The following is a 13,757-nucleotide window of genomic DNA, read 5'->3' as shown; positions in this document are numbered from 1 at the left end:
CGTTTTCCCATCGTTGGTCAAACCGCTCGAGGTAGGTACTATGCGGGTTGGCTAACGCTATTGCGTCTGTCTGTGGTACATAGGATGTCTACCACCAGTTGCCGTTTGTCCTGGGAATAGCCTGTGGTTCCTCAATCTCGGCCCGCTCCTGACTCGCTCTCGCATGATCATCCTGCAAATTAGCCAGCTCTTCTTCTGTGTATTCTGGCTTGAATCGATAGGGCACAACAATCCCATGATCAAAAACAAAATCTCCTTCGTCCTCAGACATTTTCGGTTTTGCTAGCTAGTAGTCATACAGCACTATTTCTACGACCAACCTAATATTATTGTCTGCAGGTACGCCCACATCAGAAGTCGCGCAATGATATGCATCCTCGAGTTCGACACTAAACTGCCTGGGTCTACTTCCTGCATTTGTAAAGGAAAACAACAACACAGTGTAAAATATTAACATAATGAAATAACTAATCGAAAAATGAAGGGCGACACATTCATTAGAAGGACAATATCAGTCATGAGAGGCAGAAGTGTTATAAAGTGCAATTCCCCTTTAAGCCATTCATTAAAGTCATTTAATGGCAAAGGAAACACATCTGGTTCCCAAGGCCTAAACTGGCTGCTGATTGAAAGGAAACCATAAAAACCTGTGGACACTGCAATGCTACCACATTCCTTTATATGTGCATCCTAGCCTGTGGTGTTGGCAGGGTTTCTCTGAATTAAACCACTGAAAGTACAATGAAAGCATTCGAGGACAAAAAAAAATCCCATTCTGCTTGCTGGTCAGGAGAAGTAGAAAGCCTCCTTTGCTCACCAAAAATGGAAAAGATGGTGGCAAAGACCAAGTCCATATTACCAAGAGTCTGGTTAAAGGGGCAGTTCCTCAAAAAATAAAAAATAAATATTTCCACTTATCTAGTGAGCTATCCAATTTCCCAGAGATTTGATGAGATTTCTAGATACTGCTTCTGCTGCAACAATGTTTTAAAATAATGAAACAATATTTTAAAGCAATATTGACAATGCTCCCCAGAATACTGGCGTTCTTTGGTTTAAACTTTGCGTGGATATGCACAATTAGCATACTTAAGTAGAAAGCAGTTTTTGATGAAACCATGCACAAGGTCTGTAGATGTTCATGAGTAACCGTGTCATATTTGTTAAGAGACATTGCTGACCAGTTTGTCAGACGTTAATAGTTGCCGCTTTGAGCGCCACAAACATCAGCACTGTTGAGGTCTGTTATATCAGGGTGAGCTGCGGCTAGATATGCAGATATCTAGAAAATTTGTCTAATCTGAGCTAATCTATCTGGATAGATAGGACGAACTCTGGATAACTGCCTGTTTAATGTAATGAAATAACAAAAAGGACACTGCAAATCACCTGTCTGATAACATGCATCACATAACTTTTTCATCATTGTTTTGCATGTGAAAACAGCTTAGGCAATCAAAAAAATTTAAAAATTATTTATACTTAGTTTTATTTATTTAAGTTCTACTTTTCTAACTAATAAGGTGGTTGTCCATGGTACTAACTTGCACAGTGGGTAAGGAACTGGGCTTGTAACCAAAAGGTCCTAGGTTCGATTCCTGGGTAGGCCACTATTGTTGTACCCTTGAGCATGGTATTTAACCTGCATTGTTTCAGTATATATCCAGCTGTATAAATGGATGCAAGTCGCTCTGGATAAGAGTGTCTGCTAAAATGCCTGTAATCTGTAATGTGTCTCTTAAAGGGTATAAAGGATTACTGTCAATAATGCTGTTTTAATAGTGTTGACTGTCAGCAGGCATACTTTTTCTGCAGAAATAAAGACCCTTATAACTGGATCTAGCATCAAGTGTTTTCCAGACTGGATTGCCCCTTTGTTACAAGTGGATTTTTTCTCAGCCCAACATCCCCATTTCTGACATGTTTCCATCTGCTGATTTTAAATGTGTGCTGCACTGCAGCCTGGAGTAGGAGTCAGATAAAGGTGTCAACAAGTAATCACTTTTTTGAGGTGGGGGGGTTCTTAGCCAGATGGTGGCCATTTTAGGTGGCCTAAATTTGGAAACCCCTGTTCAGCTGTTTTGGATCGTTATGGTTTCTTCTCTGGTCTCTGTCAAAAGACAGTTTGGCAGTTAGGTGTAATCACTATATCCAGAGGCATCATGCAGCAAGATATTAAAATCCCAAATCAACCAGTCCATGAGTAAGACCAACTTTATTCTGAAGAGGGCTCCACTACATGTATAGTCAAGCTGCATGTACAAATTTGATAAAATAAATTAAATACATTGACTGGTGCAACGGTCTCAATGTCTGTCGGTTTAATTTTAGAATACAGCACTGAAATTAGGAAAAATGTGAAAGGGAAAACGTTTCTTTTCCATTTCTCCCCAATTACATGGCTCATTTCTAAACTGATCCAAAAGAACAGCACACAAAAAGCATTACCCACACGACCTCGAACATGGACGGTGGAACTTATCACAAACTGACATACAGTAGGACAAGTCTAAAGATATTTTTCATACACATTTTTTCATGAGCAGGTTTTCACAGTGAAGAACCAAAGGGGGGGGACTGCGGTCTTTCAGAAATGATTTGGTAAAAAAATGCTCAGATTTGTGCGTAACCTTGACCTAGGAATGTGCAATAAGGCTATCCGCTGCTGAAACCTCCATGCCACGGTTCTGTGGAGCTGTGATCGGCCCCAGGCCCTGAATATGGGGGTTAAAAAAGCTCCAAGACCCAAATGTTTGCCAAGACTGCTTTCCACTTTCCATTATTTATTCGCCACACTGACCAGGGAGAACACAAAGGCGCTGAATTGATGTTACAATAAAATACATTACACATACCTCTCGCTAATGCTGGCTTAAGTTCCTGGCTATAAGAAAAAACTGTGAAGAGCAGCTTATATGCATATGCGTGTATTGCCATAGGTCACCGACACACCATAGCTCATCTTTATGCAAAATACAGTGTATATTTATTTAGCAGTAAGACAACGAGCACAAAAAGGATAACAGTGCAATAGTCAAATACTGCCCCCTCTGCCCATCTCCCGTCCCCTCCAGTCAGTCAAAACAACACCAACTACATGGGATCTCTGGTGTCTTTGTGGCACATCAGCCTCTGGCAACTACCTGACACATACACCAGTGGTTTAAATTATGTACAGCTTATACAAACCACTTGCAATAGAAAACTAAACATGCAGAAAGCCTCTTAAAAATAAATTAAGGGGGCAAAAACCCAGTGGGAACAGATGCAGAGGCCTCTGAATACTCCAATTTCAGGGAAAAGCTGAATATGTTATCCCATATTTTTTTTAACTGCAAGCATTCGGTTGGTTATTAAATTGGTTATTAAATTCCACATGACACCAGCTTTAGTAAGGTTTCTTTGCTGGGAGGGTGAAGCCTGTATTGAATATTGGCATTAAACCATTTTTATGCACACAGAAGAGCTGAATGATTACTTCTTCATATGTAAAGGTTAGAGTTAGTGTGTTACAGTACAGATATGGGGGTCTTCCTCTCATCCCAATCATACATCACAGATGAGCTGGAAGACAACAGCGGTATGCCAGAAAAGGACCTGGAACTCCTGCTGTGAACCTTCATAACTTAAAATTAAAAACAAAATTTTAAGGGAAAAGAAATCAGAAATGCTGGATCAACATGAATCACAATTAAAAATAATTGCAGATCACCGTTTTTTTCCCTCCCCCCAACGAAACGCATATATTTATAGAATTTACACATAATCCCTTGAATGTTTACAATCAGCTGGAACGGGATGGCGCGTGTCCTCGTCCCAGCCTGCTTTGCGGCCCTGCCAGTCCATCGTTTACAAGCTCCACAGCATGGCCACGGCCTTGCAGATGCCCACGTCGTTGTAGTTGAAGTAGCAGAGGCCGGCGAAGGTGACTGCTGACAGGCAGAGGAGGCCGGTGTTCGCCACCTTTATCTTCAGATCTCCATGAACATAGTCCGTTAGCACCTGGCCAATGCCCCTGTCAACAGACCCCCGCAAGTCGCGATTAGTCCGCAAATAATCCACCCCCCCCCACACACAAAAACAGCCTGGGCCAATCAAAAACACATAAAAGGAGAAATTTTATGACAAAAAAGTGAAAAGTCCAGAAAGTGAACGATTTCTTTCAGTTCTGTGGTGATAACCTATCTTAAAAAAAAAAAAAAAAACAGAAAAAAACAGCACAACTAAGCATTTATATTATCATTCACAGGGAACAAAGATCCTAAAAGATATACCAGTGAAAACTGATTTGCTGTGCCGATTGCACTACAGGAAAAGCGCTCATCGATTATTACATTTTTCTAGACATAGAAAACACAAAATGGAATGGACCACATGAAATGGATGTATAGGCCAGATTCTACTGAAAGATAAAGGAAATCCTTAGTGCAGTGGTTCCCAGCCTCGGTCCTGGGGACCTCCTGTGTATGCTGGTTTTCGTTCCAAGCACGGCTGCAATCCCAGAATTTTAGCAAGATGTTAACTTTTCTTAAATATGTGCTTACAAAAAAGTGTGGACCCATGGCCACTAGAACTAGCCATTTGGTAGATAACGAGGAATTTGAAGACAAAATAAATAATAAACAGCCAAGCCGGCACTGTGTTAATAATTTTAACAAAAAATTATGAAAGAACTTAAAAACATGTTCAACAAACTAATTAGGAGCATATTGATTCATGTCAGTCTTTAAGCTGACCTGCTGAAAAACTTCTCTTTTTATGCAATTTATTCAAGTTTGCAATATAGCATAATAAGCACAATATGAATATGGGACTTTTATTCTTCAAGGCATGCATGGCTATTTCTGAAATAATGTGGCTTAAGAGGGTAAATAACCCTCTAAACACTAAATTAAGAAAAATGAACAGCTTGTAAAAATTCTGGGATTACAACTGGTTTGAAGAAAACCAGCATACACATGGGGTCGCCAGGACTGAGGTTGGGGTCCACTAACTTAGAGTAATGCCCACTTAGAGAATTAACTCCGGACATGATATGGATTACACTGACCACGGAAACATTCACTTAGTGGTCAACTATCATTACACTGAGAAAGATTAAGGGGTAACCAATGACACACATGCATTTTGTTTTAAATAAAGCTAATCAAAATTGGAAACCGCTTTGTGAAAATTGTAACCAGGCATACTGTACTAAGAAAAAGTCAGAGACCACCCTTTAGTTTATTCAATTTCCAGTCAAATCAGCCATTCAGTGCAATCTTCAAAAGGGACTAAGTACACACCTCAGATGCCTTGTAGATTTCTTTGTCATGTGCATCTAAAATGGCTAAAGGAGATATGTATGAATTAGATAAGATAATTCAACTCGATAAGGAAGGTGAAAGTCTAATTAAAATAAGGAAGGGAAGAGAGACTCCTAGCAACCATGCACCATCACCATCACAACATGAGATACAGTAAAGGGCGGGGGGGGGACTCAACTCTTCTTATCTTACGCTTCATATCTGAACAAATCCACAGGTGCTTATGTCAATCCTTCCACTGTGAGAACATACGTCAATGCTATGGGTCACATTGAAAAGTAAATAAACTACTAAGAAAAGTAAATAAAAAGAAAATTTGCAGTAGTACACTGAAATTGGACACCTGAGGTGTGGAGGAAGGTTTTGTGGACCGATGAGTCTAAATTTGAGATTTTCTGAAGTAAGAGAAAGCCGTATGTATGCTGCCAAAGCAATAAAAGACTCCCGGAACCATGTCTACAATCATCAGGCTAGCATGGTGGAGGATCAGTGCAAGTTTGGGGTTGTATAACAACATGTAGAGTAGGTGATTTGGTTTCGATTGAAGGCATCACGAATGCTGAGGAATACAAACAAATCTTACATATCATGAAATACCCCCTGGACAATGCCTGATTGGGAGCAAATTCATTCTACAGCAAGATAATGACCCGGAGCACACTGCTGAGAAGACCAGTCTGCTAGTGTTCACTGACCATTGAAGCTGTTTGGGATTACTTGAATCGAGAGAAGCAGAAAATGTAACCAACGTCCAAGGCTGAACTTTGGAGGTTTTAACAAGAAGCATGGAAAAGCATCCTGGCACATTTCTTCAAAAAACTCAAAGCAAGTCTCACTAAAAGAATAGAAGCTGCAATAAAGGCAAAGGGTGGACACACCAAATCCTGAAAGATATTGAGATTGTACAGTTGTGGAGGTTTTTGTTCAATTTTCTGTTAAATATACATTTGTTGCATTATTTTCTGACACTCAAAAATACATAACCTGTACTTATTGGCTGTCCTCACTGGAAAGTAAATAAAAGAAAGGGTTGTTGCTCACTTTTGCACAGTACTGCAAATCACTACTTAAAATAGAGGTGTCAGTTAGGTCAGCAGTTCTGAAGAGTCCCAACGTTCCATTGTAAAGCTCAGAGGAATGAGAATCCCTTATAATTTTTTGACAGCGTCTTTTATAATTCAAACAAGGACTCAAGTCAAATCTTACGCAAGAAGGTGTTATAAACATAAGTAACCCCCTATCCACAGTGAAGGTACCGTAAAAACAGGTAAACCCCAATGCATAGTCAAGGTGCAATAAATAAAGGTAAAGCCATACGTGCAGTTTAGGTCCTATAAACACGGGTAAAGCCATACGCACAATTTAGGGGTTATAATCACAGGTAACGCCTTATGTACAGCGAAGGTTCTATAAACACAGGTAAATCCCTATGCACAGTGAGGGTGCCAAGATAAGCACAAACATCCTGACCTCCACAAACCCTGGGATCAATTTCATCAGCAAGGGATATGAACAATCTTGGATGGATTCTAATAGCAGTTTTTCAACTTCACTATGAGTGCATCTGCCTGTGTAGACTTGTAATTTATAGGTAGTGAAGACTTAATGGAGAATGTGGAGCGTGAGGGCAATGCACTTTAAGGACAACACTATAGTGCTAACGGACCTGGACATGTAACAGACAGTGCAAGTTCAAATCCCAGGTGCGAGACTCCCTCGGTACTTCTGAGAAAGGCACTCTCTCACTTCCTAACCTGAAACTGTAAATCTGCTGCACTGCAAAAGGGGAGTATTTGAATACGTAAGCTGTGCAAGTTGCTTTGCTGCCAGATGAGGGCATCTCCTAAGCAATGAAGGCCAGTTCATAAAGGAGTGCTGCGGAGTTCTCTTACCAGTGGCCATGCAGAGTGAGCGCAGCTGCCAGAGAGTAGTCCACAACGGGGCCAGGGTACAGGTAGGCGACCGGCCCCAAGCCCAGCAGGAGTATGCTCACAACACGCTCCCCTGTCCAGTGCAGAGATGCTGCCTTGGACCCACTTGCTGCTGTGTGCCAGAGACAGCAAGGGTTAAAGGAGCAGAGGAGTCAGGCAGCATGCAGCTTCCCCATCCATCACTGAATAGACCAAACAGCACCCCCTAGTGGTAAACAGACTATTTCTAAACTGCATTAGAAGAAATACATATCAGGGACACTGAAACCTGACCATTGAAGCCAGCAGCACTGGTGGCTTTCATTCCTTTCATCTATTCAGTGACTGACTTAAACCTGGGACACCAGGTGAGTGGGATCTACAGCCAATCGATTAAGTATGAGGACTAAAATAAAACCAGCGGTAATACTAGCTGCTAGCTTCAAGGGTCAAATTTGAGAATCCCTAATGTAGATCTTTGCAAAAGCATCAAGTGTCTGGGCTGTGTTGAAGACAGCAAAAGCTTTAAAAACCCCTTTCCCAACTCAGAAATGTATATTTCCAGAGACTTCTTACTAAAACTGCTGTATAGTACGACAAGAGTTCTTCAAACGTTACACAGGTGACACCGATTTCTTAATGCCACTTACTGCTTCTGGTTAGACCTACGGTTCCAACACACCACCCTGGGCATGGCAACCAAACAGGAGCAAATGCATATATATATATATATATATATGTATATAAAATGTGTGCACATGGTGCACAATGCAGAGCAGCAAAAGGGGAAAAAACATTTGCAGCTAGAACACACCCTTATGAAGAATATTCAAAACAAAATCAATGGCACAAATGCATAGAACAGGTTCCAACAAACAATTCAGAGCTGTGTGGCACTTATATTGCAAATAGCACACTATGGCACCACCTGGAGTTTATTACATTCTTATATTACAACTAAACAAATGCATGTGCTTGTACCAGTGCATCATCTTATGACTGGAAAAGTGCCAAACGGTAGTCAAAATCGTCTGTATATGTGATGATTACAGAGTATATACAAGATGGCTCTGCACAGTGGTGTAAGACAGTACTCAGGCAAGACTAACCGTATTGAGGAGGAGACACATGTATTTGCGCTGCCAACAGGGAGGGGCGATCACTGCTCTGGTTATGAGCCACCAGAGGTCGGACAAGGAGAGAATTTCTGAGAAACAGAGCTGGGGAGGGGGGAAGAAACACGGACAGTGACTTTTACGGCTCCGAACAAAGTGTCAGTTTCCTCCGATTTCAAAACGCGACCATTTCACAACCGAAAGATATCAGTGCTACAGATCTAACTTACGTGAAAGGTCGTTAAGCATACGCAATTTCAATCAAATAAAACTATTAAAAATAACATTTGTTAGCAGAAAGGCTGGTTAGTTTTTTTTTTTTTTTGGTAAAGTGAACCAAATAACATTAGCAACTCATTTACAAATAACCTAAAAATAGCTATGGTTGCACAGATGTTAGCTAGTCAATTAATTTATTTAAAGTAGCTCAAGAATTCCTGTAATATAAAAAAACAGCAGCAGCAGTCCGTCAAACCTTCAAAATCGATATCACCTGCTGCTTTGAAGGAACGTAACGGTTTTCAAGTAACCTTAGTACTAGCATCACTGAAAAGCAGGCGTCATGAATAAGACTGTATAGAAGCATAGCTTTACCGTGGGTGTTGTCTGCACAACTTAGTTATAATTAGACTAACGTTAACTAACAAGAATGGGCTCGATTAAAATGGCTATCTACTTAACGTGCCTACCTGGAATTACGGGTAGACTAAAATACTGAATCTCTGTCGAATTTAAAGTCTAGTTAATCGCTAGCTTGCTGGCTGGTAACTAGTAAGATTGCTAAAAAGTGAGTCACTGGGCGAGGTGATGGCGCAGTGTCGGGAGTAGTGAGCGATGCAATATCAGCTACATTAACGTTAGCTGCATTAAATTAGCTTCTTTGCCATTTTTGCTAGTCTGACGGAATATTCAGCTAGCCAACTTGCATTACAATACTTTAATTTTACAGTATCTAGCAGCTCATAACCAGCTAACAATCTGTCACGAGTATTTTCCGACAGTTCGCCACAAAACGCGTCAGTTTGAACTTGAAACGTCGTCGCCTTAGCAAGCTAGCAACTATTTAGCCTGCTAGGCTAAATTCCTCAATGAAATCCCACCGTAACTAGCAAGCTTCCATGGTTAATTTACGCTAAATAGTATATCCATTTTCAAGTGTGCTGATTCCAGTTCACAACCCAACTACACTGTACTAAAGACAATGTTAAAGATAACTCACGTTTAACACCTCTGTGACAGACAGAACTTAACCTGACAAGCGCCGCCATGGTGTAGAAAAACCATCCAAGGTCACCGTGTTTACCCGGAAATAGTTGTTGAAACTCATCTCCAGCGCCACGAATTTCCTCAAAGATCGTGTATTTGTTACAGACGTACAATCCGTATGGTGATACAACATGACAGGTGGTCTGCGCCAAGATGACGTTACTTTGGCCCTTTCAACAGCTTCCTCCATCCTTATCAATTTGACACTGGCATTAATCCACATAACGTGTATGATCTTCAGCAAAACCCTCTCTGGGAGTTTAGTAACACTTCAATTGTAACTGTTGGCAACCTTTACACATTACTGATCTCCTGTATGTCTCTTAAATTTTTCAACCAATCAGCCAGTTGTAACTGTAATTAAAATAATTCATCACTCATTTGGTCAATCATTCGTTTTAACTAATAATTTAGGCCTAAATCCTGAAAAATGACATCACCAGTAAACATACTATTAAATTAAAGTGATTACAGTAATAATTTTAGTCATACATTTTGTGTAATCTAGTGACAAAATATGATTAAATATGCATTTATTCAGTCAGCAACATTTTGCCATACTCAAGCTGCTTTCAGCTAGAATTGGTCTTATAATGCATCTATTTAAAGTGTCAGAAAATAATCAGAAAATACTTATGCCCACAAACAGAAGTTCAAAGAGCAAGATGTCGATTGTGGACTATATTCCACTCGATGGACGGCAACACTATTCATGGAAGATGAAAAAAGAAGCGTGCACTAAAGTAACGTATCTTCTGTTGTTCCGTGTCTTTGTTCCTCCTTCTGCAGTTTCCGGCATAGAAACACACGTGGGTTAGGGGGCAAATAAGGATAGCATACGACTTGATGAGTTGTAGAAGGTCATTGCTTTTCATAAAAAATAATCGTCGAGTAGTGTGAATAATCCCAATTAGCAATACAGGGTGACATGGCCGACTTCAACTCCGGTTTTGATTTAAGTGCCTCTGAAAAGGCCGAGGCTACAGAGCTTCAGAAGATGATTGCTATCGAACAACAGAAAGCGCAGTTTCAGGCGCAGGTATGGGTCGACTAGCTAAACAGCTGTTATCCAGCGATTAGTGTATTTTTCTTTTCAGTTAACGTAATTCGTTAGCGCTAGGCATCTAGCTACATTATTATTGTTTAAACAGCTAGTTGTCCAGTTTATGTTTGTATAAGTAACCGTAATAGTGATAACATATCTATGTTTCCGCTTACCTCGTTTTTGGCTGGCTAATTGGCTATCAAGCTAGGGAAGGCCTAATGAAAACTATTATTTTTGCCTGATAATTTTTGGAATTTGATCTTTACAACCAGCTATTATATATTAAAGAGACTGTACTATTATGCCAAATTCTATCATAATCACTTTGCAAATCTGCATCATAACTTGTGATTACTCGCACAGATGCAAACACGTAGGGCCTAATGATAATTGATTTGTGAGTAATAATATTTGCATGCGTGCAGCAGAGTTTGTAGTTCGCAAAAGTGTACGTATTATTTGGAAATGTATAATTATAGCGAACTACATGAATGCATGCGCGGTGAATAAAAATTATCCTGTGTATGAAAAGCCTGTGCCGACGTCCGTCTGCGTGCTGTGAGTTTTGACGGTATTTTAGTGACCATACCATAGCCAGCTAGCTGATAAGTCAGGTCGTTGGATAAGAGCATGTTTTTGCTATCATATTTATCTTCATACATTTTATTCTTGCCTGCATACAATAACAATGTCGCTGATCTGCCTCGGCAATTACGTCCATAGCGTATCTTCATTTTATTGACGACTGTTCTGCCAAATATTATTTTTGGAGAAGTGAATCATTGTTTTGGGGGTATCTAAATACAAAATGCAAGCTGTTATGAAACTGTTGGAGTGGTAGATTTTTAAAGCAATTACAGCTATATCGCCCTTGACGAGACTGGAACTATGGGGGAAAGCAAATTGTGCAGTTGTTTGTGCAGTCTGAAACCAGCAAACAGCGTCTTGCCCACAAATAAAATATTGAACCTACAATAAAATAAACCTCAGGCAAATCATTCAGTTGCAGTTAATGGAAACAAACAGGTGGGCAGTTATCTAAAGCCTGAGATAAAAATAGTGATATGCACTTCGTGCATTTCCTGCGGTAAGACTCCTAAATTGTGAGATGCCTCACAATGTGAGCTGTGATAACATTGTCAAGTACAATGTGTATGGCTTTATACTTCACAAGACCAATCCAGATGGGCCTCCCTTCATTCTAGAACAGATACAGACTGGCTTAAGCAATCTCTGGTCACAGAACCACTGCTGGTGTGTAGTATCGTTGGAATGGTTCCATCACCTCTATTTATTTTATTTGTTTATTTCGAAGGGACAATGGACAGTCGGTAACTGCCCTGGAATGATCTTAACAGCTAAATTTAATCTGTAGTCCCTTGGCAGGTAGAAAGGTGGCAGATTTACAATAAATATGTGCAAGCAGCAATTTACAGTAAGAATAAAGGTAAAAGGTGTGTACCAATGAACTGAAACAGAAAAGAAAAAGAAATGTGGAAAAATATAATTATAAAAAGTATGTAGCATATAATTTGACACATGCAATTAAGGCTCCAGAATATTATATATATTAAAAAATAAGCAACATACAAGAACATGTAAACAAAGAAATTCTTGTAGACAGAAAGTACTGGATAATTTCAGGAGGTTCATAGTTACAAGATTGACTAAATTTCCACCAGGATGTTAATTGTCAATTAAAACAACCAAAAGTAAAATGTTTGATACAGCTGGGTATTGCGTTCCAATTATTTGAGGCTCTAATGGAAAAAACAGATTGGCCAAATCAGTGGGCCTGTATTGCACCACACTGTTGCCTTTGGTGGAGGCTCTTGTTTGCCTGGTATTGTCTGAACACAGTGAAAATGCATTAAACAGGCATTTGCAAGATAAATTTGTTCAACAAAAATAAAAATATAAAATTGTACTTTGAAATTATATGACAGCGGTAATATGTAACATGCTTTTTATCCAGAACGTTCAGTGTTTTTGTTGTGCAGAACATATACAGGCTTAAGGATAGTTTAAAAAAAATGTAATATAATTTTTTTAAATAAACAGTAAAGGACCTTTACAGGACCTTAATATCCTGTAAAGATTGAAATGAGACTACATGAGACAACAGGCTCCATTGTCTTTAAACAAGTTCAGCTTACAAAACCGTAAGATCAATAGTGCAATATTCCTTCCTTAATAATCCCAATTAATGTATTTAAATGGCCCATGCGGATCCCTGACATTTTAAATGGAGCCTTTTGGACTTTTCTCTCTCCTGTCACAGGTGCACAACTTCACAGACGTGTGCTGGGATAAGTGTGTGGAGAAGCCAGGCTCGAAGCTGGACTCACGGACTGAGACCTGCCTCGTTAGCTGCGTGGAGCGCTTCATTGACACCACCCTCACCATCACCAACCGCTTCACACAGATGGTGCAGAAGGGGGCACACTGATCCATCCGTGCGTGGCCAAAGCTCACCGACTCAACTCTGAGTCTAAACGTGTGCTGCACTTGGGACCTCACTTCGTAGGGTCATGGACTCTTTCTAGAAATACGATCATGACCCCTCATGCTTAATGTTACCAAGAGCAACAATGAATATGGTTATGAACCGGCATATTTCTTTCCGTTCTTCAAACATGTCTGTACCTCTCCTTTTGGGACAGAACATCCTGTGACCCTCTGTGCACGGATTGATGTGTGATGTAGATGTTTGTTCATGTTTTTATGTTGGAAAACATTTTATCGCACTCCTTGCTGCCATAATGCTACATGTGTTGAATGTAGCAAAAAATGTAAAAAGAATTAAAGCAGTCAATGCAGTTGCAACCGTTTACAGAGTAATCAGTTGAGGGAATCGGATGTTTAATTTTTTTTTTTTTACATTTGAAGGAATCTTTCAGGTCCTGTGATTAATTTGTGTGTACACATTTCTAGCTGTATTAAAACTTTTTAATATTTTATTTAAGTAGCTGGTCATATCCAGTCATAAGTGAGGCTGGTTGGAAGAATTCCAGGGGAAACAGTTCTACTTAGTCAATCTTGCTCCTTTTCAGAACAGACAGTTACACAAAGCCACATCAGATCATGATTCCATTCCATTCATATGGCATATCCA

At 39.9% G+C, this 13,757-nt stretch overlaps 2 protein-coding genes across 3 annotated transcripts; one reads left to right on the top strand and one right to left on the bottom strand.

Annotated features, from left to right (window-relative positions):
- Nucleotides 1–2,196: 2,196 nt before the first annotated feature.
- Nucleotides 2,197–9,677, bottom strand: LOC118209515 (succinate dehydrogenase [ubiquinone] cytochrome b small subunit B, mitochondrial-like). Of its 2 annotated transcripts, none has more exons than XM_035384848.1 (4): nucleotides 9,551–9,677; nucleotides 8,326–8,436; nucleotides 7,199–7,349; nucleotides 2,197–4,015 (listed from the first exon to the last, which is right to left on the bottom strand). In XM_035384848.1, the coding sequence occupies exons 1-4, from the start codon at nucleotides 9,597–9,599 to the stop codon at nucleotides 3,850–3,852; spliced, it is 477 nt and encodes a 158-aa protein (XP_035240739.1). In that variant the 5' UTR covers nucleotides 9,600–9,677; the 3' UTR covers nucleotides 2,197–3,849. The 2 variants fall into 2 exon arrangements, with proteins under 2 accessions (XP_035240739.1, XP_035240740.1); XM_035384849.1 differs by having other exon boundaries at nucleotides 7,199–7,346.
- Nucleotides 9,678–10,364: 687 nt separating this feature from the next.
- On the top strand, nucleotides 10,365–13,480 carry timm8b (translocase of inner mitochondrial membrane 8 homolog B (yeast)). The gene is made up of 2 exons (XM_035384851.1): nucleotides 10,365–10,636; nucleotides 12,924–13,480. The coding sequence occupies exons 1-2, from the start codon at nucleotides 10,526–10,528 to the stop codon at nucleotides 13,089–13,091; spliced, it is 279 nt and encodes a 92-aa protein (XP_035240742.1). The 5' UTR covers nucleotides 10,365–10,525; the 3' UTR covers nucleotides 13,092–13,480.
- Nucleotides 13,481–13,757: the final 277 nt, after the last annotated feature.

The sequence above is a fragment of the Anguilla anguilla genome, chromosome 12 (genome assembly GCF_013347855.1).
Source record: "Anguilla anguilla isolate fAngAng1 chromosome 12, fAngAng1.pri, whole genome shotgun sequence".
In the NCBI taxonomy this organism is placed as follows: domain Eukaryota; kingdom Metazoa; phylum Chordata; class Actinopteri; order Anguilliformes; family Anguillidae; genus Anguilla; species Anguilla anguilla.
This window is presented reverse-complemented; position numbering and strand designations above follow the sequence as displayed.

Excerpts from the sequence above, each read along its gene's own strand:
- LOC118209515 (XM_035384848.1), bottom strand. The coding sequence starts at position 9,599 with ATGGCGGCGCTTGTCAGGTTAAGTTCTGTCTGTCACAGAGGTGTTAAA. Across the intron at positions 7,350-8,325 it reads TGTGTCTCCTCCTCAATACG|CAGCAAGTGGGTCCAAGGCA; the intron begins GTTAGTCTTGCC and ends TCTGGCACACAG. Across the intron at positions 4,016-7,198 it reads CTCACTCTGCATGGCCACTG|GGGCATTGGCCAGGTGCTAA; the intron begins GTAAGAGAACTC and ends GTCTGTTGACAG.
- timm8b (XM_035384851.1), top strand. The coding sequence starts at position 10,526 with ATGGCCGACTTCAACTCCGGTTTTGATTTAAGTGCCTCTGAAAAGGCC. Across the intron at positions 10,637-12,923 it reads AAGCGCAGTTTCAGGCGCAG|GTGCACAACTTCACAGACGT; the intron begins GTATGGGTCGAC and ends CTCCTGTCACAG.